The 15,049-nt window shown below is 40.2% G+C and overlaps 1 protein-coding gene across 1 annotated transcript in view; it reads left to right on the forward strand.

The window, feature by feature from the left end:
* The first annotated feature begins 12,388 nt into the window (after nucleotides 1-12,388).
* LOC103397027 (tetraspanin-15-like) overlaps nucleotides 12,389-15,049 on the forward strand; it is a 25,171-nt gene continuing 22,510 nt past the window's right edge. The window contains exon 1 of the mRNA XM_008335278.3: nucleotides 12,389-12,731. Coding sequence (XP_008333500.1) covers nucleotides 12,645-12,731 — 87 coding nt within the window. The 5' untranslated portion in view covers nucleotides 12,389-12,644. The remainder of the gene's footprint in view (nucleotides 12,732-15,049) is intronic.

A 15,049-nucleotide genomic window follows, 5' to 3' on the forward strand; every position in this document is an offset into this window, starting at 1 on the left:
CCGGCCGGACGTCGCCTTCCTTTACCACGAGGCCACCACTGCCCCAAAAGACTTACCACGAGGCGGACCGGCCCCGCGTCCCGCGCCGTGCGTCTCCGCCCTCGCCGGCAACGCACACCCGAACACGACCAACCAATAAATGTTCTTCTTACACATCTCATATGTGTCCTTATTACAATGTGCATGCATCTGGGGGTAACGGCAAGCCCGTCGTTACAGCATGGTTTCTATTGGTGGAGAATCTTTGTTTGAAGCAGCCTTTGCCAATCAGTGCTCAGAAGTTGCGCGTGAACACCACATGGCTGTAAAGGGTTAAGCTGCTGAATGATTTTTTACAGTCCTATCTAACAGAGAAAGTTTCCTGACAAGGGCACAAAGAAGAAATCTGTTTAAAGTCAAAGGAGTGTGGCTGTGGCCTGCAGCTGGTGTTTTGGAGGAAATTAAAGTTGAGGTCACAAAGAAAACTGCTGCACCTCTCCATTCTCTACAAACACTGTTTCACACTGGTGCTTAACACTGTATTTGCTGTGCAGGGAAACCAGTTTCACTCCACATTTGTGTGCAACTGCAAGGTAATGTGCACTCATTTGTCAATTAATGTGCATTAACTAATCCACCAGGAGATGGCAGTCTCGATCCAGAATGAACTAATTCAAGTCCAAAACTATAAAAACTTCTATGCTCGTCGCTACAAAATCCTGGATGTACACTTACTGTAACCTGCTGATGCACCAGCAAATTTTTCTTTAGCCTTTAAGGACAATTAAATGACTCATTTCATTTATAGAATCAGGGCAATGTAACAGTAGGATGGGCAGTCCCACAGGGCAGCACATAATCCATAAAGGGCATTATTCCTGTGACAAACTGTATGTTTTCCATTTGTTGTGGTTGTGATGACGCAGATAAAACTCCGCTGGTGGATAACACAGGTCTCCAATTACCCCAGCGTCATTATATGTGTCTTCATCTGGTGTGGTGATACACTAAGTGGTGACAGACTCAAATAAATACTTATTTTGTTTTGTAAGGCCTTCTAAGTGACTGGAAAACAAGTGACCTGTAAGCGATCTAACATGAGTGTGAAAAGCTCAGCTGAGTGGCGACCACCGCCATCAGCTTATGTGGAGAAAACAGAGAAAAACCAAAGAAGTATTTTTCTAAGATATTCTTTTATTGTACTCATTCCCTCTCTAAGTCAGTGTGACATACTACAGTGTAAGTCCAGAAGGTGGACATCAGCTTAGCCAAATTTTAATGTCCTCTAGTACTGCACTAGACCAAACTCTGGTTTTCTGACTAATGAGAAAGGTCTGAGCTAAATTCCTTATACTACCTAATACCTCGTTTTGACGTTCAGTTAGATCCCGTTAGAAATGTATCAATTAACCCGAAGTGATTAACACCAGACACAAATGGGGTTGAACAACACCACAGGGCTGCCACAACCATCATTAATCTCATCTTATGTTTTCTTGTCTAACTACTTTAGCGAGCAAACTAGTGATGTGTCGTTCACGAGTGATTCTTTTAAATATGAACGAATCTTTCATATGACTCGTGACTCACGAGTCATATGAAAGATTCATGACTTGTGACTCCTGAATCATATGAAAGATTTGTTCATATTGAACTCACAAATCACTCAAAACTCACTCACTGCGAACTAATCACTCATTGCAAACAAATCACTCACTGCGAACTAATCACTCTCTGCAAACTAATCTTTAACTACGAACAAATCACTCTGCAAACTAATCTTTCACTGTGAACTAATCTTTCATTATGAACGAATCACTCTGCAAACTAATCTTTCACTGTGAACTAATCTTTCGCTGTGAACTAATCTTTCACTACGAACTAATCTTTCGCTGTAAACTAATCTTCACTATGAACGAGTCACTCTGTGAACTAATCTTTCGCTGTGAACTAATCTTTGACTGTGAACTAATCTTTGACTACGAACGAATCACTCTCTGCGAACTAATCTTTGACTGTGAACTAATCTCAGATTTGTTCTCAGAGTCATTCAAAAATTAGTTGTCACAGATTTGTTTTCGCAGATTCGTTTCAGCAGAGTCGTTCTCGTAGATTCGTTCAAATCCTCGTTCTCGCAGATTTGTTTCATTTGTCACATGACAGTCACGTGAGAGCTTGGGTCTCTTTTGCTCTCTGTTAGGTTTATTCTAACATGTGACGACAAAGTAACAACACAAAAGACGTCTGGATCTTTTACTTGCAAGGGGAGAGTGCAGCTTGCTCTTCTGGCAGCTTCCTCATCAACTCCAAGTTGCACCCTTCCTCTGCTCTTTTATTTAGTTTACAAAAGTATCAGATTACATATCATGTGATCGTGTGTGAGTATATGAATGGGTATGGAGTAAGAAGGTGGGTGTGAATATGGGTGTGGCTGTGTCTGGTAATTTCTCCATCAGTCTTGAGCACACTAGATTATAATATGAGAAGCAGTTTCTTAAAGCGACAGTACAGCATGAAGCAATGATAATAAATTAAATTCTTCCAACACTCTCATTCATCTTCACATTGTGGTGTGTTTTTCTTTCTTAGGTTTTCACAAGGTTTTAATTGCTTATGGCATTTTGTGTACTTTGTAGACTTTGTCAGCAGAAGCAAACCATGTTGCCTTCAGTATTTAGTGTTGGAGAACTGCAGCCTTCTTTACAACGCCCACAATAGGGCTAAAGCGCCACCTGCTGTAAAACGAATGAAATGATTCGTTCAAGATTTGTTCACGACCCGTTCATTTTACTGTTCGAGAGTCAAAGATCCAAATCAATAAAAAGAGTTGGTCTTCCCATCACTAGAGCAAATACACAAAATGTGCTCTACTTCTCCACCAAAAAACACAGAAACCTTGCATGCTTCTACAACCTTTTCTTATTTAGTCTGAAACCAAACAACTTTTCTCTATCTGCAGTAGGTCAAACAGTAATTAACCACTCTGCTCTGAATGACTTCTCTATGTTGAAATCCAAAATTATTCACTCACATCTTTTTGAAGTCACACTGTGTATTCAGGCCAGTCGATGTAACACACTACCCAACCAGGCAGCTGCTCCATGTTGGAGTAGTAGTACTGAGGGAAGGCCAAGAGCAGAGCCAGAACCCAGATGACCCCCACCACCACTTTGGTCTCTGTGGATGACATTCTCTGGTGCAGGGGGTGGATGATGGCCACATACCTGCACAGAGAGAATGAGTTGTTTTTCAGTAATCTACTCAGATTTACATAACAGGTAAAAGATAGAAGATTTTCAGTTTTTCACTGACAAAAAAAAGAATACATTTTTGGAAGACACAATTTAGAAAGTTCTGACATAGGCCATAGGGTGAACCACAAAATGTCTTTCAGAATTTGAATAACATAACCAGTGCTGTATGCACATAGCCTCTGGGAGGCACAAAATTTCACACTCGCACGTACAAGAAGAGTCTACAATGGTGGCTCGGGTTGAGGGGTGAGTGTCGATACGTAGCTGAAAATTACAAACACTGCCTGGACTTGGAGTTTGAAAGCATTCCCGAGTACGTTGCTTTCCATCCCACGTGCTACAGGAGGTTTATTGACAAGAGTGCAATTGCAAAATTGAAAAGGCATCTCGAGCGTGAGAGAGAGAGGAGAGGATACGGAAGACCGCTCAAGAAGTGAGGCTATCCCATCAACATCGAGCGGAAACAAAGAAACTTAGACCTAGGTCAGGCCTGCCCATCACGAGCTCTGGCCACATCCTTCCAGCCCTGTGCATAATATGCAAGACAAAGGACAAATACATCGTAATGCAGACCTTACAGGAGTGGCCAAAAACCTCAGCTTGTAAATAACACCTAGGGATCAATGTCACTGTGTGACTGTAATGGAGGGTGTACAATCTGTTCATGCTGTTGACGACCTGTAGTGTGATCATGAAGAATGTGACACGGGTGTTTTTGCATGCTGCACAGGAGCACACAACTGTCATCATTAAGAGCCCTGACACTGATGTGGCAGTCATTGCTATAAGTCTGCAGACAAATTTACCTATGAAATAAAATGTATATTATTATTATTATCATAACATGCAGCTTATATTTTTTCACAGGGACAGGCAACAGGACACGCATCATTGACATTACCAAGGTGTCATCAGCTCTCGGAACCAGTGTGTGTTCAGCCTTGATAGGCATACAAACATTCTCTAGGTATGACTCCACAAGTGCCTTTTATGGTAAAGACAAAAGAACATTTTATGTGACATGTGAGCGGGAAGAGTACCTTAAGGGTTTTAAAAATCTGGGTGCTAATATGTATGCCACCTTTATGATCAGCCAGCTGCTGAAAATGTCAATGAGGCTAGGTACAAGGCTTTCTGTATGGCATCATCAGCCTTGCCAGAATTGTCTATTCCCCCTACAAGTGATGCCCTCCATCAGCACTGCAAAAGGGCAAATTATTAGGCTGCAGTCATGAGGTCCTGTGTATATAGGTGCTCCTATGATCTCGTTGGCACCTAGAAGATGGAAACCTACATGTCACATGGATGACAAAAACTCCAGCCCCTGACAGTGTTTTGCATGTCATACACTGCAGCTGCAAGGAGAGTGCCTGTGAGACAGGTAACTGTTCCTGTGTCTCTGCAGGACTCTGTTGTACAGACCTGTGTAGGTGTTGCAACTGTCCAAACACAAAGGAAATCGAGGAGAAGGAGGATGACGACTGCCCTGACATCGACGACACACATGTCACGTGTAGCCTTTTGCCTCAGAGTTGTATTGCAGTGGTTGCATTGTAAACATTACCATTCATTTTCTTATGCTGTTTTGTATTGTTTTATATATTGTACATATGTATATGTTTTAATAAAGATTTTAGTTATGATTGATCAGTGTTGTATTTAGGAGCGAATAATAATAAATGAACGAATGAATAAACAAATGGTCCTTGTCATTGATTACTTCCTTTTATTGATCAAAATGACTTCACATAGAAAGTTCACCTTATCGTTTGTTTTCCTCATTGTTCTTCATGCAGGCGGCTATGTATAAAGCACTGTTTAGAATTAATTTGGCCCACTTTGGAAGACAAGAGAATTCCTCTCTATCGGTAAAGTTAAGTAAAACCATGGAGGCAGCCGTGTTGCCGAGTGTTGACATCAATCAGCTACTCAATTGGTCTAGCACGATCATGTATCGAACCGTGCCACCACGTGATGGAAGAAACTAGTTCTTATAAAATGCCTCGCCATAAAAAATGGGCAGGATTTTTTGCGACAAACTTTTTGCTGTAAGTTTAACTTAACTCGTTCTTTTTTATGAAGTTAAGATCGTGTCGTTCGCAGAGGTCAGAGCGAGATGAAACGATAATAGGGTTTACCTTATGGCCTAACAGAAGCAAAGTAAAACATTTTTAGTCAAACAAGTAACAAAGGCGTTGAAAGATTCTTGATATATCTCGTCACAGCACCAGTTGAAAGATTATTGGTATAATCAATCTGGTTCACAGCCCAGTTGAACGATTTGGCCCTTCTTCGTTCGTGAGCACGACACCAATTGGAGGATTTCTTCTCCTCGTAGTCACAGCACCAAAACTGAAGAAATCACCTCGTAGATAGTCTCAGGCAAGGAATGAAACAGCCGGTTGATGGTTGATTCATTTAATAACAAAATGCCCAAACAAACAGGTCCAAGAGCAAACTAAAACGACTGGAGAAGTATTCAAGAAAATCTCGTACAACAGTTACCAGTATGCAAAGTCAAGAATAACCTTCTTCTCAAGAATAACTTCTAATGCATCATCAGGGATGTGCACTTTTATACCTGTGTGGGGGGAGTGGTTTTTGATTTCCTGGGTGTGTTTAAATGTTGTAGGCCAATGGAAGACAGAGGTTAGGCCTCTCGTGGCCAATCATATTGTTGTTGTTGTATCATGGTTGTGCCTACAGTCACCACTATGTGGCGCTGCTGCTCCATGATTCAGTAGTGTTGGAGGACAGTTTTATGAACCTTTTGTCACTGAGCAAGGTGTTATCACAAAGGAAGTGGACGGAGTCTTGGGGTCCGGCCAACAACAGGTGGTTATGTAGATCAAAAGGAATGGATGGATCCGGGGTTCCCTGGCTATAAGTCTAAAAGCCAAGTCCTTTCATCTTCTCATATCTACATAACAACTTTAGTATAAATTCACAGGATCTGGTCGCAAACACAGCTGTTTTAAAACACACTGGCCCACTTGACAAGCTCACCATCCTCCACATCAGATGACTCAGATGGGTCGGCTATGTCTGCCGCATGTAAGACAAACACATTACCAAGGCACTGCTACAGGGAGAACAGGCACAAGACCTTGTCTTTGTTACAAAGATGTCCTCGAACCAGACTGACGTGGGCCTGGGTCTCAGCCATCACCAGAGGCAAAAACCAAAGGTCTCTTTGTCAACTTATACATTCCACACTGCAATGGAACACATACAGTAGCATGCCATAGAAAAAAGATCAATGTCCACATTAATACCAACCAATGAAAAGTTAGGGAAATGTGATAAAAACTAAGACCTAAGACCATCTGGACTTTATCAATGAAGGATGCAAAATCCAAGGTTTGAGGTCGCCATGTCATGACCTCATGTCATAAGGGAATCTGCATATAGCATATGTAATAGCACCATTCATGCAGAGACTTGACACTGTAACGTTAAACAGACATTTAAAGCTATGTATGGACATAGACTTTTTCTACAGATCTTTCACAATAACCTGAAAAAAACTTTGAGAAAAGTTGGAAACATTTAAATGAAAACTTTCATGTGAATGATTGGAAACCCTTCAGCCAACTGAATCCACTCTCACTGACAAGACGAGGGCTGATGGAGACAGGATAAAAACAATGATTTGTCATCATCTCAGTTCTGTATTTAATGCTCTGTGAAGAGTTGGAGCATGGAAGATCAATTTAGTCAATTTTGTCATGGCTGTAATAACTTAACTTTGCAATTCTTAAGCAATGTTTATCTAATTTAAATAAATCGGTCACCTGGAATATAATCAGTGATCGTTCATATATTTTGTGTTTTAACAACTAAACTAAAAAACTAGTGTCAACGTTTTTATAGTGAAATATATTATGTTCACAAAAATAATGGGAAATATTTGCTTTTAAAAGATATACTGGTACCTTTATCATTGTAAACAAAAATAGCTTAAGGCTGAAAAAATAGAATATACAAAGAAACCTACACAAATAATGACAAAAATAATAAATAAAAAATGCCACACCCTGCTTAGAGCTAAGAGTAAATACCTCAAATACAAATAGACAAATACCTCAAATTTAGAAATGAGTCCTATTTAGACAAACTGTCATGTCTGTCTGTTTCTGTGTTTTCCTGTGTTCTTTGTGGGGTAATCATGGGATCACACTCACCTGTTGTTAATTAGCTTCACTTGTGTCACCTGGTGTTCCCTGTATACCCCTCTCCCTCACTCTGTCGTGGTGGGATCATTGTGGTTGTGTGTGTTTGATCAGTGTGACTGTGTTAGAGCTTCGTGAGGTTCCTGCTCTGTTTCCTCGTGTTCCGTGTTTTCCTCGTGTTCCTCGAGAATTCCATGCCTGTTAGTTCTTCGTGTTTTGTTAATTTGGACTTTGTTAATAAAACTTCCTGCACCAGAAAGAGTCTCACCAGTACTGCATTTGGGTCCTGCCTGCTCCCTGCGATGCTCGCACATGACATAAACAATTTGAAGAATAAGTACAAATAATATAAAGTATTAGGCCAATATAAGCATGAGAAACTATAGGATACAAGATATAAAATAGTAAATCTGAATTTGTTTGCATTCAAAAAACTTAGTCACATAATGTCTTATAACTAAAAAAATGTTTGGGTTAGCAGATGTTTTAGCAAAAACAGATCAAATAACATTGAAACAGATGAAAAACGTGTGCAGGAATGTGAAATGTGCAAGAACAGATACGTTTTGCACTCGCAAAGAGTGGTGCATTCAAGAAGAGTGCAACTAAAATGAATCAAACATTGTTGTGAATTACCCTGGCTCTAGTTATACGTGATCGCTAAATGAACCTGCTAATTGAATGTTATTAGAAATGGAACTCTTCTCATTGGTTGTCTAAACTGGAGGTCACAGTTTCCTGTTTCTCTCCGCAAATGCCAGCTGTAGTACATGCAGATTTCTGTTTTAGGTCACATGAATTACACAGACCTCTGCCAGATGCCACAGTCCAACACACAGCTGCAGAAGGGTTTGACCACATGTCAGATCTGGTCATTATCACGTCTACTGCCATGGAAGCAGCATACCCAGAGGATTAGTCATGAATATATGCAAGTCATTGGTCATGACTGAAGACTGCTGTGTTGCTATGAATGAAACAGTAAAGCCTGATGTCATTGTTATGCAAGTGCAGTCACAGTAAAGAAAAGCAAATTATTTTGCCATCATCAATAATTGCGCCTACACTCCATTCACCTCCCCAGTGGTTCCAGAGGTGATGGCGGGGGCCACACCTCCAGTGGCTCAGGAGGCGGCAGCAGTGATCACGCCTCCAGTGGTTCAGAAAGCGGCGGCGGACGTCACACCTCCAGGGCTTCGGGAGGCGACGGTGGGCACACCTCCGGATGTTCGGGAGGCGACGGTGGCCACACCTCCAGTGGTTTGGGAGGCATCGGCAGTGGTCATACCTCCACTGGCTGCAGAGGCAGCAGCAGTGGTCACGCCTCTTGTGGTTCCGGAGGTGGCAGTTCCGGAGGAGTCTGCTGTGCCCACATCTCCAGCGGCTTGGGAGGTGGTGGCACTGGTCACTCCTCCAGAGGTTCGGGAGGCGTATCAACGACGGACACGCCTCCAATGGTTTGGGAGGCGACAGCAGTGACCTTTGGTTTTGTTTTGTTTCTTGGAGAGGCCTTGGTTTCAGTTTATGTACCTTTTCAGAGCTGTTTTTGTTTCTCATAGTGCGTTGGTTTTTCATTATTGTCATGTCCCCATGCTTCCTGCTGTTTTTGTCTGTGGTTCTGTGTTGCAAGTATCTCTGTTCCCCCACCCAACCCAGAGAGTTGGTGGTAGGTTTTTGGACGTCCTTTAGCACTAATTATTGGAACACAAAATTTGTTTGGTAAGCTCATTGACCCTTGACCTACATACACAGGTGAAGCCAATCATGAGAGGGTATTTAAGGTGGCCAGTTGCAAGTTGTTCTCCAGCCATGATGTACGGTTTAGAGACGGTAGCAATAGGCAGAAGACAGGAGGCGGAGCTGGAGGTGGCAGAGTTAAAGATGCTAAGATTCTCTTTAGGAGTGACAAGAATGGACAGGATCAGGAATGAGGTCATTAGAGGGACAACACAGACAGGAAGGTTTGGAGAAAAGGCTAGAGAAGCCAGATTGAGATGGTTTGGACATGTGCAGAGGAGGGACAGTGGATACATTGGTAGAAGAATGTTAGAGATGGGGCTACCAGGTAGGAGAAAGAGAGGAAGGCCAAAGAGGAGATATATGGATGCAGTGAGGGAGGACATGCAGATAATTGGAGTCAGAGTAGAAGATACAGAGAACAGGGAGAGATGGAAATCAATGATTTGCTGTGGCAACCCATGAAAAAAAAGGGACAAAGCCGAAAGAAAAAGAAGAAGAAGATTTATTTTGTCTGTTTGTTTTGTTTCCACTTGTTATCATTACCCTCGCCAAATGCACTGGGTTAACATGCTGGCCCGGGGACCCTCTGGTCCTCGGAGTCTCTGTGTTTCCTCCCCTCCTAGACCCCATGGATGCTGTTTCTGGATCCAGGACCCCCTCCATACTTCTGCCTCCTGCCTCATCTGTACTGAAAACTAGAACTGAAAGAAATGATTGATTTGCTACTGCCCGCCTGCCCGTCCTGGATGATGATCCCCTCCTCTGTCTCTACAGAGGTTTCTACCTCTTTTTTTAACCCTATTAAGGGTTTTTTTCTTGGGAGTTGTTCCTCAGCCGATGCGAGAGTCCATAAGGGCTCACCACTGTTACCGCTTCTTTCTTTTTTCTTTCTTTCTTCTGCATCCTGCTTTCTTTCAATTTTAATGGTTTAAAACCACTGTAAAGCGCATTGAGTTTGCCTTGTGTATGAAATGTGCTCTATAAATAAAATTGAATTGAATTGAATTGTTATTATGCTGTACTAAAAGGGAAAGTGCTGAACACAGGTGTGCAGGCTGATGGTTTACATAACAGGATGATATGGACAGCACAGAATGGTACTGACTGTTACACTTAGAGATAGAGACAGGACACAGAGCCGGCCAGAACTAGTTTCTTTGCCCAAATAAGGAGACCGACGGAAGACCAACAAAAGACAAAGAGAGAAAAACATCCGAACTGCATGGTCTTATCTGACTTGATTAACTGCAACACATGCACATAGCTCCTATTGGTGGAGAATCTTTGTTTGGAGCAGTCTTTACCAATCAGTGCTCAGAAGTGGCGCGTTGTAAATAGAATTTCTAAAAAGTTATTAAAATGTGTTAAAACATAATCTGCTTATAAGAAACATGAAGACTCTGCTCTGCACAGGAAATGTTTTGCAAGTACTCAAGAAATGTTTTCAAAGGATGCAGTCTGTTCCTCATCATCTATGTGAAGCGTGCAATCTTTGCCCAAAAGAATGCACACAATGAAAAACAACTGCTCAGCACTTATGTAACTTTCTCAATAAAAGGAGCTGCAGTCCTCATACACTTTGGGACTTAGGTGAGCCAACTCTGCGAAGCTGTTAGCCTCTCTGCTCCCCCTCACAGTGAGTAAAACTCACAACGTTGTCAGATGTGGTTCTTTTCAGGTCATTCTATCTGTGGCAGTTAGATGACAATAGTGGTTGCTGAATAACATATTTTTCGGCACCAACACGCGTGAACACTTCATGGCTGTGCCAAGGTACTGACCATTGAAGTGTGTGTGTAAAAAAACTGTATTTAAGCTTTGAGCACTGAGGTGTCAGTGCAGTTCTGAATGTAACCATTGTTCTGCACTCCTTGCTGCAAGTAAAACATTTAAAACTTTGAGATCTTATATTTGATTCTTTACTTGATTCTTTGTGTGTTAGGAAACTGAGGTATGAACTAACAGTATATTTTACAGTCCTATCTAACAGAGAAAGTTTCCTGACAGTTACCTACTGATTGATGCTACCAAAAGTCAGCTCAGCCCTGTCTTATAACTGCTTACAATGTGGTGTGAACAGAAGAAGAGGTCAAATGAAATTTTGAAACAGCAACATAGAACCATCAGAGGGTTTTTGCAATTTAAGTGAATCAATTTTCAAAATATCATAGCTCTTGCAAGGTCACTTGCCAGAAGAAAAGATTTTTTGCAAATTCTCCATAACACTTCATCATCCCTTTATCAAATGGCTAATGCGGAGGTCAGACTTCAGATCTTCTCTTATTGTCATCACAGTGTCTGATTAAACAATTAGCCTTACTATTGTGCTGAGTTAACAGGTAAACATGACAGAGAAACATAATGACGCCTGCCATGTTCAGTTACCACAATGGACATGGTGATGCCAGAAGGCCAAGCAGCAGGTCCAGGCAACTACATGAAGAACAATGATTATAAACAAAAATTAGTATTGGAATCTGAGGAAAATTGATTCATAAAAACAATTCATGTCTATGCAACTCTGACAATGCAAAGCTCGCTATGTTTTCTTTGAAAAATGTCACTGAGGAGTCCAAAATAATAAAAAAAATTTAGGCAGAGCCTATTGATACAAAGTAGCAGGCTTTATTCTCATTTGTCTATTACTGCACATACAACATGTAATGGGTAATAACAGTAACATTGTTAGAAGAGAGTTTATATTGAAGTACATGTTACAACATTTTATTTTGAGCATGTCATAAGGCAAAAATCATGGTCCACCAGACTTTTATCACAGCTGTGAAAGAGTATACTGTTTGCTGGGTGAGGCTGCAGAAAAACATAATTTTATTGCTACACCGAAAACGAGGCAGTTTGTTTATAGTTAATAGAATTTTTTTCTTCAGCACTCCTGGTGTAACTCTACAACCTTCCTAAGGGCTGCATAACTTTGACCATTTCTGATGTACAGTCTGTGATTTATTCAAATCTTCTGCTATTTATTCTAGACTTTGAACAGCAGTCTTTATTTTAGAATTGCCTAAATTTGTCCTAAATAAAAGGGACAAATTAGCAAGCAGTGAATACTGACCAAAACGTTTTTTAGAATACAATCAAGAAGAAGAGTGCAAGTGAAATAAAACGTATTAAATGAATGTATGACAAAAATTGAGAGTAACTTCCTTTAACCTAGTTGTTTAATCTAATTACAGTAATGAGGTTTGGTGTTGTATGTACTGCCCCTTTAAGAATGCAGTCAAAACAAAGCGTGCAGTGACCGGAGTTGTGCGGTGAAGAAGCACGGAAGTGGTTGTATTTCGGTGACTATTCGCAGCAATATGGGAGAAATTAGAGCTGCTACATATTTAAGAACTAGTTAGCTTATCTGAATGCTGTTTTATTCCCGTTTTATATATATATAAAAGCATTATTCCATTCATATTTTAACATCGTCTGAAATAAAGAGAATACCTGGCAGGCTGCCTCGTTAGCCTTAGCTTCAATTGCATCAGCAGCCATGCCGTCTTATTCTGAACTGAGAAAAACAAACCACTTCTACTACTTCATCAAATTCACCCTAAATGTCTACTCTATGCTCTTCTCGGTAAGTGTCTGCATCTTTGGACTTTTGAACTCTGTGTTCTACTACATTGTTATCGCCCCATAGCGCCAGAACGAAGGTTCCTCCAAACTTAATTCAAAAACCGAAATGTTGAAACTGTCATGATTTATATTGCGAATTCGGCACATAAACAAAATACGTATCAGATGTTTTTTTATTTTGAACTTTCCATTGTCAAATTCTGCCAATATTCTAATAAACTACACCATCGTGTTTGTGTGCAGTTTCAAGTGCAGTCACGGACTCTTCTATGGTGAACTTAAACCAAAACAGAAATACCGTGTGAGACACCGTGAACCCGAGATTTATACAAACTAGTTCTTGTATTTAATACACTTAAATGCCGAATTTTACGTGAAATCTTACTTAATTAGAATTTGCTCGCAAATATCATTTTACACGTTTTTTATTGTGTGACAACGTGGTGCATATTATGCTTGGTCTTTAGTGGTTTTTTTTTTGCCTGGCATTAGCTAGCGGCTCGGTGGTTAGCTTAACGATGTAGACACAACCATCTCAGTTGCGTATTGTAAATCTGGAAGTAAGACAATACACAGCGATGACCGACTCATAAACTGCACAGTGGTTCAGGGCGTTGGATCTAGTTAAAGGGATGCTGGAGTTGGATTAAAAGCAGGCCGACGAAAAATACGAACTGAAAGACCCTTGTCATGGATGTAACCGATCCTAGGCGATTTCCAAAATAAAATGTGTTTAACGTATATTGAATCGTATTGAAATATACATATTAATTTATATGCTAAGCATATCAAAATGGTATTTGATTATAATATGAATATTTGGGATGTTACCTTCTATCTGAAATGATACCATATAACATAAGATAATATATGTAAGGCAGAATTGTACCATTTTAAATAAAGGTTACTGTTCCCATCTTGACAATATATAATAAAAAGAAAATATTATCCTGAGTGTTCCATGAAGGTAATACTGTTTTTGTACAGAATAGCTATCTAATCATGATAACTAACTAACTAAAATGACACCTTGATCAGGTTCAGTTTTATATACTGTACATACAGTGGTATGAAAAAGTTTGGGCACCCCTGATCATTTTCAAGATTTTCCTTTATGTATCATTGGTTGTTTGGAACAGCAATTTCAATTAAATATATCATATAGCAAACAAACACAGTGATATTTAAGAAGTGAAATGAAGTTTATAGGATTTACAGAAAGTGTGCAATAATTACTTAAACAAAAGTAGGCAGGTGCATAAATCTGGGCACCCTTGTTGTTTTATTGATTTGAATACCTTTAGCACTAATTATTGGAACACAAAATTTGTTTGGTAAGCTCATATAACAATTACCAGAATAAGTGAATAACCTTCAAAGCAGATAATATTCTAAGACATGCAGTAAGTCCTGATCTTAATCCAATGATGACAAATTACAGAATCTGTAAAAGGGAACTAAATAAATCTATAATAAACCATAAAATTGGGTGTTGTGTCAAAGAAAATAAAACCTGATGAACTATTGATGTTGTTGCTTTTTGATAGACCAGAAAGTTAACCAGTTAGTGCAGTCAGCTGCTGTGTTATGGTCACCTTCAGCATGGTCTTCATCAGACTTGCAGGTCATCAGATCTACGTACATCTTTCCAGTCTGGCTGTTATCTGTGTTACTGAGGCAGTAAAGGTAGGAATGATGACTTTGAGAACTGGAACAAAGCCAGTTCCATCTGTCATGGCTTTAAGTGGCCAAGGAGCAGTAAACACAGTTGACGTACAGTGGCTTGAAAAAGTATTCATACCCCTTGAACTTTCCCACATTCTGTCACGTTCCGACCACAAACATAAATATATTTTATTGGCATTTTAGATAAAAGATCAACATAAAGCGACACACAATTGTGAAGTAGAAGGAAAATTATACATGACTTTAAATTGTTTTTAGAAATAAAAAACTGAAAAATGTGGCGTGCAAAAGTATTCAGCCCCCTTTTCTCTGAGTGCAACCAGTTGCCTTCAGAGGTTGCCTGATGATTGCTGAATGATCAGCTGTTGACCTACTGATTAAATAGAGTCCACCTGTGTGTAATCTAACCTTAGTATAAATACACCTGTTCTGTGACAGCCTCAGACGTTTGCTAAGAGGACACTGGTCAGTGAACAGCATCATGAAGTCAAAGGAACACACCAAACAGGTCAGGGATAAAGTTGTGGAGAAGTTTAAAGCAGGGTTAGGTTATAAAAAGATTTCCCAAGCTTTGAACATCTCACGAAGCACTGTTCAATCCATCATCAAGAAATGGAAAGAGTATGGCACAAC

This window comes from Cynoglossus semilaevis, chromosome W (assembly GCF_000523025.1).
Source record: "Cynoglossus semilaevis isolate Cse_v1.0 chromosome W, Cse_v1.0, whole genome shotgun sequence".
Lineage (NCBI taxonomy): Eukaryota > Metazoa > Chordata > Actinopteri > Pleuronectiformes > Cynoglossidae > Cynoglossus > Cynoglossus semilaevis.